A 13831-nucleotide genomic window follows, 5' to 3' on the forward strand; every position below is an offset into this window, starting at 1 on the left:
AGTATCCAAAGACCATTTAATGGGTTCGTTCGCTGCGCCTCCTGAGGCTGCACTCCCTACAGGACGCTGCATCAGAGAAGTCCTCCCGCAGCGGTCTAAGCACCTACGTCACGGACGGAAACAGAGCAGACGTCAGCTTCAAGGCTTCTCAGAAAACTAGCACGCCTACAGAAGTACTTCTCAACCGTCTGCATTCATATTAACATCATGCCGTACAGCTAACGGCAGGTCTGGCAGGATCAGGGTAACGGGCACATTTACAACTTCTCCTAAAACCCCTCCTTGCCTGTGGCCTGACTTCAGGCCTTGGCTGATCTTCTTCAAGTCCCAGACTTGTGACCCTATGCTTGGCACCCTAATCAGCCTGGAGATCCCTGAACAAGCGAGAGGCACGGGGCTACACAAGCATCTGGGACGAGAACTCCTTGCAACGCGAGGCTTGTCCCCACTCGCGCCACGAGCAAGCGTGCTGATCTGCATCCTAGCGAGCGTCTGCTCCTCAGGCCCCACGGAGCACCGACCGGATGGGCCACGAGCAACCTGACGGCGAGGGGCTGCCCTGATCGCCGGCGGGGGCAGGTGAAGTCCGGCTGTCGGCCTGGCAGGCTCAGGCCTTTACGCACAAACTGACAGCACCAAGGAGACAAAGTTTCTTAACTTAAACAGAAAAGGAATTCTTTTAAAAATTAAATTAAAAAAAAAAAAACCTATGTACCATTTTACTGCTTCTATTTCTGATTTTAAAATGCACAAGACGCCTCAGACACTGCCACATACAGGCTTTTATGCATACTTTCAAAATTGAGAGTTTTTTAGGCCTTTAGATGTAAAACAAATTGGAGAATCCATGTTTTCCCTTTGACCTCCACAAGAAGAGCAAAAATATTAGGAAGGCTAGTCACTTCTTAACATTGGCTGTTGGCACTTTTCCAGTGACACATTCAAAGCATGTATTTGACATACGTTCCTTCCTAAAGGAGTCTTCATAAGAACTCCTGCTAGCCTTAGCACTGTAAACTTAGGAGGAAACAACTTACCCTTTTTAGTCACATCCCTCTACTAATTAGCTAAACTACACAACGTTCACGGGTTTGGCCCAGCTTCATTTTTCTCTATGTGCCACTGATCCCATCTTTGGCAGAAAAAAGACCCTGCATTTCTAGAGTCAGAACTAACTAATCATACTAGTTTATCTCCTGTTACCTCATCAAACAAACAGCTGAAAAGAAAATGGCACCAGGCTAGCAAAGCACAAACGCAACACCCTCAACGCTGTTCGCCGACGATCAGGACCTACAGAACCACGCAGCAGAGACGGACCGATTTCCGCCTCGAATTTTAAACTGCCTCTTACGACGTTTCTCCGGTCCTGATGAGCCAGGCTCCACAGCATGTCGGCTCATGAAACTCAAGCAGCTCTGCCTCCCTGTAAGCTGCTTCGTTCTGCCTCAGCTGTGAGCCGCACACGGCCCGTAAAACCTACCGAGAAGAAAAACGCAGTTATTCTAAACTGCCACGCGCAGCAGAAAGAGAGCACAAATGTACATGGGTTTTGGTTTTGCTCCTACAGGAGGCCTAGAGCCCAGGCGCCTACGGTGTCACACTGAGGGACATGGCACGTGCTGCTGTGACTCTAAGGAGTGAGTGAGATGGAATTCCATCTTCACATGTCCTGGCATCCGTGAGAAATGAAATGTGTCCCCCTCCGTTCTCCGCCAGGGGCCCGGGCGCAGCTGAGGAGGAGCCGCGGAGCGCGGGGCCTGGCACACACCCGTGCACACGCTTTCACCCCTGAGGCCCTTGCTGTGACATTGTTTTATGAAAAACCGGACTTCTGAGTATACAGCTAAAGGGCCCAAAACAAACAACGTAAGGAGAGCTTTTTCTACCGACCACGTGTGTGCATTACAATACACAACTGCCTAATACCAAGTTTCCAACGCAACAGCTGAAGCACACCAATGACTCTTCCGACTTCCTTTATTCAAAAATAAAAGAGGCACAAAAATATGGAACTAAGATGTCCAATGTCATCTGAAATAGCAGGTTTACCAAAAGGTTTGAAGGTAAACTTGAATTTGGGAGGATTAACTATAATTATTAGAGAGAGAATGAATTGTTTTTCAAAAACTGTATCCCAGGGAAACGCTGACCAGCCGGGTAGGTGGTTACTTAACCTCCCGCTTTTCTTGGGGGGCCTAGAGGTCTGAGTCTCCTGGGCAGGGGAGCTGCTCCGAGAAGCCCCTTCTGGGCGCGCTGACATGGGCCTTTCCAGAAGACTGTCCCCTATCCCAGGCTCCCCTCTGGCAAGGTCGACCCACAAGTACGTTCCCTTCCAGGAGGAAGTTCTGGAGACACATATCAATTCACATCCATCTCTAGTCAATCACACTTTGCCACCAGTAACTTGGGGCACACAGCTGGTGGTTTTAGAAAATGAATACAGCGCGGGGACCGGGGGAAGCAGGCAGGCCAGGTCGCGCGGCCCTACGCGTCGTGCTCCAGAGCGCGGAGGTCCTCCAGGAGCTCCCGGGCCGCGGTCTGCAGGTGGGAGTTGCGGCTCTCGGACATGGCCCGGATGCGCTGCAGGGGCAGGGAGCTCCGGAACTCAGACGCCGCCTTGGAGAAGACTTCTGGCTCCAGAACCACAGACTGGACAAGTCGCAGCACGTGGAGACACACCTCTGCATCCGGATCTAGGGGCAAGAGGCAGCGCTCTGGTTAGAAGACGGCCTCTGCGGGGCCCTGGGCAGGGCCACCCCTCGAGGGCGCCTGGCCTTTCGGAATGACAGGTGTGACAGTTTGGTAAACTCTGGGCTGTCCCAGAACTCTGTCACTTCTTGATGTAAAAGCTTAGCTCCTAAGAGGAGCATGACAAAACGCAGCCATCCTCCACGCAGGAACACTCTACCTTCAAGTATTACTCACAAAAATGCTGGATTAAGACTACAAGGACTTTGAGGGAAGGGACAGACTGGGATTTCAAAATGTAGAACAGATAAACAAGATTGTGCTGTGTAGCACAGGGAAACATATACAGGATCTTGTGGTGGCTCACAGCAAAAGAGAATGTGACGATGAATGTATGTATGTTCATGTATAACTGAAAAATCGTGCTCTACACTGGAATCTGACACAACATTGTAAAATGACTATAACTCAATTAAAAAAATTAAAAAGAAAAAAGAATACAAGGACTTCTCCTGTAGTCTGCTACAATTCTGTCCACTTAGAAGGTTGTCATAAAAGTTATCACTTCATCTTCACTCCGAGTGCAGCAAGTCCCCCGGAGACCACGCAGAGACAGCCTCTCTTCAGGGCCACTGGCCTCCACAAAGTCACTGGCTGTAACAGTCAAGCCGCGTTCCACTTTCTTCCACGTGGCGCTCCCTGCAGCTGCAGGACCCGCTAGCCCTGCATGTACTACAACCGCCACTGGAAAGCAGCCAGGCTAAAGCAGCCGCCCGGCACAGAGCCCCAACCCCAGCAGGAGGGCACCTCCTTGCGTGTCTCTCTGCTGGGAGCCGCTAAGTGCCACTGATTCCCTTCTCGACTGGACACCGTCATGGGAACCAGGCTCCAAATCAGCACCACTTTCTTAGCACTATACTTCAAAGACCTTTTCAGAAGTAAGCGGATTGAACGAGGAGACGGAACGAACCCTCAATGGGAACTGCCCCAGCACCACGGCCCCCGCGCCCTTCCCTGCTCAACGAGAGCCACCAGGCACCGCAAGGGCTGCTGTGCGCAGCAGCAGGAAAAGCCCCTGCTCGCCCTGGGCCCAGACCCTCAGAGTCCTCCCTCGCCGGGGGAGCCCCAAACCCCTAAAGGCACAGGGCAGAGTGGCCGCCCCAGGAGGAGGACAGGACCCCGGGAAGGCCCCACCACTCAGACGCAGAACCAAACAACAGGGAACTCCCTCCTCTCCGGCAGCTGCAGCCGCAGCCCAGCAAGCAGCCAAGGCGAGCAGTGTGCGGTGGGGAGGGCAGGAGGGGCACGCGCCCTCAGGCACAGATCCAGGGGAAGGCCCGCAGCTGAGGCTGGAGCAGGACGGGGAGACAGGCACACTGCAACTCAGTCCTCCTGCTCAGCACAGGGAAGGAGGGGAATTTGAACCCAGCGGTGCAGGCAGGTGCCCAAAGCAGCAATAAATTCCAGCCCAGCCCAAGCCCCACGACAGCCCAGCAGAACAAGAGGTGGAAACACTCTACCTCTTCCCTCTGCAGAGGTTGGCATCCCGTGGCCCAAAGGCCAAACGCAGCCCATGGCCTATCTCTACACAGGCTGTGAGCTAAGGGTGGTTTTCACACTTTAAAGGGTTATTTTAAAAGAAAACAAAACAAAATAGAAGAATAATACGCAACAGAAACCACACGTGACCCTCAAGGCTCACAGTATTTAGCATCTAGCTCATCACAGGAGAGGTCTGCTGACCTCTGCTCTGCCGCCTACACACAACGCGTAGCACGCAGTCAGAAATGGCGGCGACAGAGCAAGGGGCAAAGGCCCACAGTGAGACAGCGAAGTCACCAGCAGAGACCAGCTCAGAGGTAACCATTCTCAGAAGCACCGCGTTAGGGTTCTGACAGTTCACCTGAAGCAGTATAATATTATTTAAGGACTTTTAATTTTTAATAGCCTCTTCAATAAATGGTGCTGGAAAAACTGAACATCCATATGCAAAAACAAAGAAATTCAATCCATACCTTGCCTCACGTATAAAAGTTAAATGAAAATTAATAATAGACTTACACGTAAAACCCAAAACTAAAAACTTCTAAAAGAAAACAAGAGAAAAATCTTGGTAACTTTGAGTTAAGTATTTTTTAGATACATATAAAACTAAAATCATAATCCATACAAGGAAAAAGTAAGTTCTATCAAAATTAAAAACATCTGCCTTTCAAACACATGACAGCAGAGATGAGGGCTTCAACAGGATCCAGGGGAAGCACACAGAGGACATCTCTCAAAAGCGCTCCTAGAAGTCAAAGAGGCACAAACACTTCCAAAGAAACCGGGCGGGAGGGAGTGCTTCCGGCCTCACTTTATGAAGCCTGCATCACCCTGGTGTCAAAACCAGACAAGGACAACACGCAAGAAAGTACAAGTACATAAATGCAAAAACCCTCAGTAAAATAACAGCCAAACAAATACATTAAAAGGATCATACACCACGATTAGCGGGATTTACTCCAGGAAGGCAAGAATAGTCAGCATCTGCAGAAGAACCAACATGATATATATTAACAAAATGAGACACTACCTCACAGCTGTCGGAATGGCAACTATCAAAAAGTCAAAAAATAAGCACTGGGGAGGCTGTGGCAAAAAGGGAACTCATGCATTTTGGTGGGCATGTAAACTGGTGTCGCTACTGTGGAAAACAGTACGGAGGTTCCTCAAAAAATTAAGAACAGAACTACCATATGATCCAGATACAAATGAACTTATTTACAAAACAGAAATGGACTCATGCCTCCTGGAAGTGCCCTCAGAGCCAGTCTGTGAGCTGTATCCAAACCAGTGCGACCGCCCTAGACTCAGAGGCCCCATGCCCTCGCCAGGATTCTCACACTCGGCGGGCACTCAGTCACGCCGCACGAGCTGGGAGCTCCGAGGATGAAGGGCTGGGGCGGGAGCAGCTGGCCTCAGCACCCCCATCCCGCGCCCCCACGCCCCCTGCGACGTGGCCGCTCCCTGCGCCTGGCAACATGGTCTTCACTAGACCCAGCACACCGTGTCCTCCTGGTTTCCTCCCCCTCGTCTTGCATCGCCGTGCTCCCTCAGAGTCTCCTTTGCTCCCTCCTCCTCTTTCTACCGCACCTGGAGCGCCCCAGGCCTGTCTGCAGCCCCCGGAACCCCTCGGAAGACGCAGCCCCCTACTGCGCCGGCCCGGCTCACACAGCTGACTCCCGCCCTGGCCCCTGCACGAACCGCGGCTCCGGGATCCCTGTGTGCTCCACGGCTCCCTCTGACCGTCAGGCGGGCATCTCAGAGCCAGCATGCACCAAACGCCCTGCTCCTCCCCAAGTCCTCGCAGCAGCACCAGCAGGGACCCAGCTACTCAGCCCCCAAAGCGAAGCATCACCCTGGACCTCCCCCGTCATATCCCTCTTAACTCAAAACCTACCTTGCATGTAGTCACATCAATCATGGCCCTGCTGCTGCTGCACCCAGGTCCCCCCCACCATCTCACACACACACACACACCCCGCGGCAATGCCTCCGCTCCTTTCCGCCCTCCCCGCAGCAGCCGGCGCAAGCTTGGTGACGGCCCATCAGACGGGGCTGTCCCCACTCAGCTTTCAGTCACCTGCAGGCCCCACGGGCCCCAGCCCGATGGGCTCCCTGACCCCCTCTCGGACACACCGGCCTCCTCACCCCATTCTCACGGCCGCGGCTGCCCACCACCGTCCTCGGCCTGGGACACTCTGCTTACAGGCCTCTGACGGCTTGTCCTTCACCTCACTTGGGTCTCCACTCACCCAAAGAGCAGTCCCACCTCGGCTGTCGAGACCTCAGACCACTCCATCTTTATCTGTATCACCATCCTGTTTGCTATCAAGTCTCTCCACCTGAATGTAAGTTCCATGAGGGAAGAACTCGGTCTTGTTCACTTTCGGACCGCCAGCTCCTAGGGCAGGGCTGGGAGCTCAAGGAACACCTGTAAGACACCAGCTGCCCCAGCGCTCCAAGCTGCAGCACACCCTGCCCACGGCACCCACCACCCTGGGGGCAGCTAAAGCCCCGGCTCAGCAGCAGAGGGGGTGCCACGCCCAGCAGCATACTCTGGGGGAGACAAAAGGAAAACAACTTCCAGTCTCTACTCTTTTACCTATTTGGGGATTTAAAAAAAAAAAACAAAAAACCCCAGGCCATTAACAAGCAACAAATTAGAAAGCACAAATAGGGGTCTGTTTGTAACATTCCCCCCAGGCCCTGAAGGAGTGACGAGGCCTGGGGCTGGGACATCTGGAACAGCTCCCCCGAGGGTGGCTTCAGGTTGGATCTTGAAGGTCTGGGAACACAACGTATGTAAGAGTTTAGAGGACTGTGAGATGGACTGCTAAGACTTCAGGCTACTTCATGCTTCTAATTTCTTCTTTCCAAAATCCAGAGAGATGCTGTAACTTCAACCTGTACAAATGAAAGCTCCCTGCTGATGGCTGTGAGCGTCCTGGCTTCTTCCAGCTGCCCATCTGCGCAGATTCCCCACCTCCCACTTTCCAAGGTCACTGCTCAACTTCTTCAACACGATATTTCAGACAACAGACCACACACAGCGTGAGGTGGAAAGGCGTCACTTAGCCTAAGCGGGAATTTGCTCCTTTCTAAAATACACTTGTGCGGCCGCTCTGACATAAATGCAGAGCCTGGACCACAACCAAGTCAGTCCCACTTCCACACACGTCAAAATCCATTAGAATAAGCAGACGTCAGTAACCATACCCGAAATACCACTGGAAAACAGAATTCTCAGAACAGTGTATCATCTACTCAACGGAGGCAACACACAATTTCCACGTTTTAAACTAGGCTTAATTTATCAGCCCAACACGGCTCAGGAGAAGACACACAAGCTCAGGTGGAGTGTCTGGACTCAGAGGACCAGGACATGAGCCCCAGATATGGTCCCTCCTGACCGACTGGCCTGGGCAAGTAAGGTGTTCACATTGTTTGAGCCTCGGTTTCCTGGTCCAGAAACCAGAACGTACGCCCTTCTCACAGAGTCGGGGGCACACGTGAGCATGTGCTGGGTGGAGCGGGGACTCAACAAACAGCTGTCGGGACTCAACTGGCCACTGGCCCCAGCCTGGCAGAACTCAGGCACCTGACCTGGAAGCAGCTCCAGGATCGCCTTTGGCAGTTCAGCTCAGCTTATGGGTGGTCAGTTTTAAACATGAGAGTCTGCTGGGAAAGACGCCGTGGTCTCCTGCGACAATCGTGCATGGGGAGGAGTGGTGGCAGGAGAGCGAGGAGGCGGCTGGGGGCTCTGCTCCCAGAGGCTTTCTGAGGAGGATGACGGCCACAAGCCCAGGGGAAAACATAAAACCACCAAAGCTCCTCATACTGTAATTTTCTTCACTGAACTTTTTGCCTTCCCACAAAGAGGAAAAATGCTGAAAGGATTAAAAACAAAAAGCAAAAAGCACCAGTGACCTGTGGGATAATATCAAGCATGTTACTGGAACCTTAGAAGGAGAGGAGGGGAAGACATAAAAAATTTTTGAAGATACAATGGCCAAAAATATCCAAGTTGAGGTAAACTGGAAGCCTACAGGTCCAGGAATACAAAACAGCACCAAGGCACGTCACAATCCAATCTGAAAACAGTGACGGAGAGCAGCCCAGAGCAACGAGAGGAAACAAACATGTTCGGGGGAGAGGGCAGAGTGACAGCAGCCTTGGGGAGGACCACGTGGGCCAGCGCACAGGGAGCAATGCCTTTAAAGTAAGAATGAGAAACCTGTCAACCTTGAATTCTACACCCAGCAAAAGTATCTTCCAAAAATGGTGGTGAATAAACACTTTGCAAGACAAACAGAAAGTGAGAGAATTCCACACCAGCAGACCTGCACCCCAAGCAATGCTGAAAGCTCTTCAGGCAGAAGGAAAATGATAAGAAAGTGAGATCCACACGAAGGAACAAGAGCACCAGAAATGGTGAATCTGGACATTTCTCTTTGTATCTTGTCAACCTCTTTAAATGGTACCTGTTTAAAGCAAAAATAATAAAAATGTATTTTGAGGTTTTCAACATACATATGACAACAGTTGTAAAAGGACGGGAGGGGGAAAGCAGCACCGTCGCAGGCTTTGTGCGCTACAGGTCAGCGGCGTCAAGTCTTTTGAAAGTGGACTATGGCAAGTTAAACATGTACATTTTATACCCTAGAGCAACCACTAAAACAAAAATTTTAAAAACAAAGGGAAGAGGGGAGGGTCTAGCTCAGTGGTAGAGCACATGCTTAGCATGCACAAGGTCCTGGGTTCAGGCCCCAGTACCTCCAGTAAATAAACAAACAAACAAACAAACCTATTTATCTCCCCCTCCAAAAAAAAAAACCAAAGAGAAAAATGGCTAATGATCCAATAATGAAGATAAAACTGAATCACATAATAATACTAAATTAATCCAAAAGAAAGAAGGGGGAAAAGAATAAAGAGCAGGCAGGACAAGCAGAAAATAAACAGCAAGAGGACAGGTTTAAAATCATACAAAGAAATAATCACATTAAGTATAAATGCTCTAAATACTACAAGCAAAAAGCAGAGATTGTCAGATTAATTTAAAAAACTCAAGGCCCAGTTATATGCTGTTTCTAAGAACTCTGCATTAAATATAAAGACACAGGTAGGTAAAAGCATAGAAATACATTTTTAAACATTTTACATATACTTCACGCACGTGTATTTTACAGACACACATATACTTAAAATATACTAATACTAGTCGAAAGGAAGGTGCGGTGGCTATGCTGACCGCAGCGAAGAAGAATTCAGAGGAAGGCTTATTATCAGGGATAAGGAAGGACATTTGGCAATGATAAAACAGTCAATCAGTTAAGAGGACATAACAATCCTAAACGTTTACGCACTTAATAACAGAGCTGCAAACACATGAAGTGAAAACTGATGGAACTGAAAGGAAAATCAATCCACAATGATGGCCAAGGACTTCAGTATCCCCTTCTTGACAACGGACAGAAGATGGGCAAGGACACAGAAGACGTCAACATGACAGCCGACCTGAAAGCACTGGCACTACAGCACACATCACTCCCAAACAGTAAAGCCCACGCTCGTCTCACATGCTTGTGGAACATTTACGAGACAGACCGTGTGTGGCCCTATAAAGCAAGTCTCAGCAAATTTAAAAGGACTGGAACCAGACACGGTATGGTCTCTGACACCGGCAAATTAAACTAGAAATCAATACCAGAAATATATCTAGAAAATCTCCAAATATTTGGAAATTAAATATTAAATTAGAACATGTGCCATACAACTTACTGAAGAGTCAGATGGTGCCCAATCCCCAAGTCAGAAACACTTAACACACTACATCACGTTGTGTGCAGATGTGATCGATTTTTCATACACGTTCAAAACAGAAAGATGCACAACCATTCTCTTCGCTGTAAGTTATCCGGGGATCCTCAAGAGGTCACCTGGATACAACTGCAGACCCCAGAAGACTCACAGTCTCGTATGCCACCCCTCTGACGCTCTGCCCCAAAGCGCACCTGCAGGCACTCCCTCCTCATCACCACCTCCCTCCTCTCCTGACGCCGACCACCCTCCGACCCCAGCCCTTTGGCACGGGTTCGAGCCCCACAACTCTACTGAGTCTGTTCTCCCCAAGGAATCCAGGGACATCTGGACTCCGGGCCGAACGGCCTCATTCAGCCTGTCTGGCTTCTCTCTCCTTTCTCAGACTCCCAAATGATGCCCTGGCCCACCTCTCCCCTCCCTGGAGCTACTCTGAGTCCATCACCCTCCCTGGCCACAGCCTCCCCATCCGACTTCCCGCGCCCACAGCGTGTCACCGAGTCACTAGCAGGTGCTCACTGACGTCAAGGGAACAAACGCGTGAGTCCATGAGTGGGAGTGCAAGAGTGAGCATGATCCCCAGCAGTCACCTGCCACAGCCTTGCGTGGGTGAGCCAAGCAGGGTCTGACTGGGGCTTCACCCACCTGCTAGCTCCGTGACTCCAGAACACCCAGGTGTCACGTTCTTGCCCAAGGTGACAGATGGGGTGAACACAGCCCACCCCACACGCGGCTGTGAGGTGAGCCCTGTGTGCGGGGGCCCACAGCTCCATAAACTGGCTGTGTGCTGTGGGGCCCACAGGACCTGAGGTCCCCCAGGGACCTGTGAAGAATGCTGCCTCCTCAGGGTGAATGGGGAGAACCTGCATGCTTAGGGCGCACAAGTTAGGAACCTGACTGAAAGCGTGAACTGAGAGTTGTGGACCTCACTGCGATCTCCGGAAGCCGGGCCCAAGATCCTTCCTTCACCTGACAGATGCCAACGGGGCTCTGAGGGGCCTCAAACCCAGGCGGCGGCTGAGTATCAAGCAGAGAATAGGACACGACATCCTGGCCCTCACTGGGCACAGAAGGCATGACTGTAATGGCAGGCAGACCGTGTGGATGGAGGGGCTGCCCAGGCTCAATGAGGCACGAGATAGCAGAGAGGCAGGGTGGGGAGAGCACTGAGGACCGCGTGGGGTGTGGGCCCATCACCAAGCCGAGCACCAAGCTGAGGGGCAGGTGACCCCGGGCTTCTCGGTGCACCTGCCTCCACACTCTGCACATCCCTCCTCTGCTCAGACACCCACGGTCTCCGGGAAGCTCTGTGACAGGTAGTCTGGCTCGCTAAGGACTCAGAAATTTGGAAGAAGGTGCTCTGTGGAGACAAGAGCCTCCCAGTCCTGAGTGGTGACCACCCTGAGGTCAAGGACTCTGCTACCCCCGCCCCATAAGCCTCAGTTTCTGTGAGTGAGCTCGGCCCACGGCAGCCTCTCATTGCCCTGATCCTCCCGGGCCCTGAATTGGAGAGGCAGCCCAGACCTCGGCCCAGCAGGCTCCTAGCGGACGGCCACCACCGAGCCTTCCCCTGGAAACCATCACAGGCACCTTCCTGCGAGTCTGTTTAGCACTTAGCTTTGATAAAAACCAGCCCTCCGTCCTCTCACCAGCCAGCTGCCCACACCCGCCGACTCTCGTGCAGATGCCCAGCAAACCCGCAAGCGGGGCGTTTAACCTGGGAGCAACATTCTTACCGTCTTTCTCTAAGTTAAAAAACCCTCTTCAGATTCTGATAAGAGCTATGAATCAGTCGTCCTCAACACCAACACACACACACACACACACACACGCACGCACGCACCCTGGAAGATCCCAGAGTCGCAAGGCTCGGCCTCAGGGAGGAAGCCAGCAGTCTGCCGGACAGATCTTGGTTCTCCCTGCTGGGAAGCAGAAGCCTTTCTTGCCCCGCTCGGGACTGCCAGGAAATGGCCAGATCGGAGCTGCTCGCCTCTCTCCTGCTCAGAGAGCGGCTGAGGAGGGCCTGCAGGGCTCTGGGCATCCGGCTCCACTTCCTTCTCCACCCAGGACCGAGAGCCCGGGGGTGCAGAGGGCGATCCACGTGCAGGAGCCATGAGAGGGCCCCCTCCCCTTCCTCACTTCTAACCAAGCCCCTTTAAAAAACAGCCTGTTCATATTTTCTTTCTAGTTTAAGAATCAGACTCAAAATGTCTGGACCTCCAGGGTTTGGCAGTTTCCAAACGTCACAGTGTTTACAGCACAACCCTGGTAACAGGTGGTCAGCCGCTGACAAGGGCCACAGCGAACGGAAGCGCAGCGCCTCGTGCGGACCCGCGAGCCCCTCTTCTAGGCGCTGCCGGGCCAGCCCTTCACAATGAGCTAAGAGCAACTCATTTCAAAGCCTGCGCGTTTCCACGGAGACCCATAAACCTGCGTGAGAAACACACCCGTCACCTGGGCGCTCAGCCGCCCTTCAGGAATGGAGAAGACACTGGGCTCTCCAGCTGCGTGGCGGGAGGAGCTGATACCAACTGCCACAGGGCCACGCGCAGCAACGGCCACCCTGCAGGCCCGACTCTTTCCAGAAGGAGACGACGACGAAAACAGCTTACCCCTGCCCGCAAGCCGCCACTTACAAAGTGCCTGCGCACCCGGTGCTGCGTGTTCGCTCGGGGGGAATCTTTTTAGGCCAAACAGAAATGAGACACTGCTGTCAAGCAGGCCTGCCAAATAAGCAGGAAGCGCTTCTCCGTGACCCAGAAGGATGACGGAGGGGACCGTGAGGCCCCTGGCGCAGAATAAGAACATTCCTAAAGGACCTTTCATCCTGTCTGTAGTGAAGAGTGGCTGGGAGCGGCAGACTGAAAGGCAGCGGCAGGTCCTAAGGACATTCAAACCCTAACTCAAAAGTCTCTTCCAGATTCCCACGTGCCCCCCACCACAGATGGGCCCCCCGCCCTCCTGGGCCCAGAGCTCAGTGACGGAAATTTCCAGGTAGAGGAGCAGCTAAGGTTACACAGTTCATTTTACACTGCCGTGACTGTCCACAGCATTAAACTCGCATTGAATCAGCTCCGCCAGAGCGCACACTCCTCGCTGTGCGGCCTCAGAGACCCTCTTCACCTCCATGAGCCCGGCATCTGTGTGTACAAAATACACCTGCCATTAAGACCGAACGAGGTGCAGCGAGCACAGGCCTAGCCCAGCGGCGGTCACGCAGCTGGTGCACGAGAGAACGAGGTGTGCCCGCGCGTTCCGCTGCTGCCCAGGCCCGCCACACACCTTCGACAAAGCAGTACACAGAAGGCAGCCCTCCACCGCCACCTCTCAGAGATGAAACCTGCCTTGGTGATGCTAAACCTTTTAATAGAGTGATACAGTTAGAATCTGTCCTCCTAAGAATTAAGCGCTCTGTACACAGTTTTGAAAATTAAACATGTAAGTTACTTCTTTGGCTGAGGTTTTACATCATGTGAAGTGAAACATAACTTAACTCCACTTAAAAAAAAAAATTTCACTGATCATTATTTGAAGCCAAAATAGTTCTTTTAATTATTCTGATGACATCCCCAGTCCCCAATTTTCACTCGTTACTGGTAACAGTCACCATTATCAAAAATCTGTTCAGCTAAATCCTGTGAAACCGTCACTTTTATAGGTTCAAAATGCACAAATCCTGGCAGTTTCAGTGGTTTGACCTGGCCCTGTGCCCGGGGCGGTGCTGGGTGCTCTGGGTGGATGGACTGCCTGAGTCCTTGGGGTGGCTCTGGAGCAG

At 52.0% G+C, this 13831-nt stretch overlaps 1 protein-coding gene across 3 annotated transcripts in view; it reads right to left on the reverse strand.

Moving 5' to 3' along the window:
- Window positions 1-1962: 1962 nt before the first annotated feature.
- The window catches only part of HSF2BP (heat shock transcription factor 2 binding protein), a 64989-nt gene continuing 53120 nt past the window's right edge, over window positions 1963-13831 (reverse strand). For all 3 annotated transcript variants that reach the window (XM_031460579.2, XM_031460589.2, XM_064476442.1), the window contains one exon: window positions 1963-2696. In XM_031460579.2, the coding sequence (XP_031316439.2) occupies window positions 2488-2696 (209 nt within the window). In that variant the 3' untranslated portion in view covers window positions 1963-2487. The remainder of the gene's footprint in view (window positions 2697-13831) is intronic.

The sequence above is a fragment of the Camelus dromedarius genome, chromosome 2 (genome assembly GCF_036321535.1).
Source record: "Camelus dromedarius isolate mCamDro1 chromosome 2, mCamDro1.pat, whole genome shotgun sequence".
Classification (NCBI taxonomy): Eukaryota; Metazoa; Chordata; class Mammalia; order Artiodactyla; family Camelidae; genus Camelus; species Camelus dromedarius.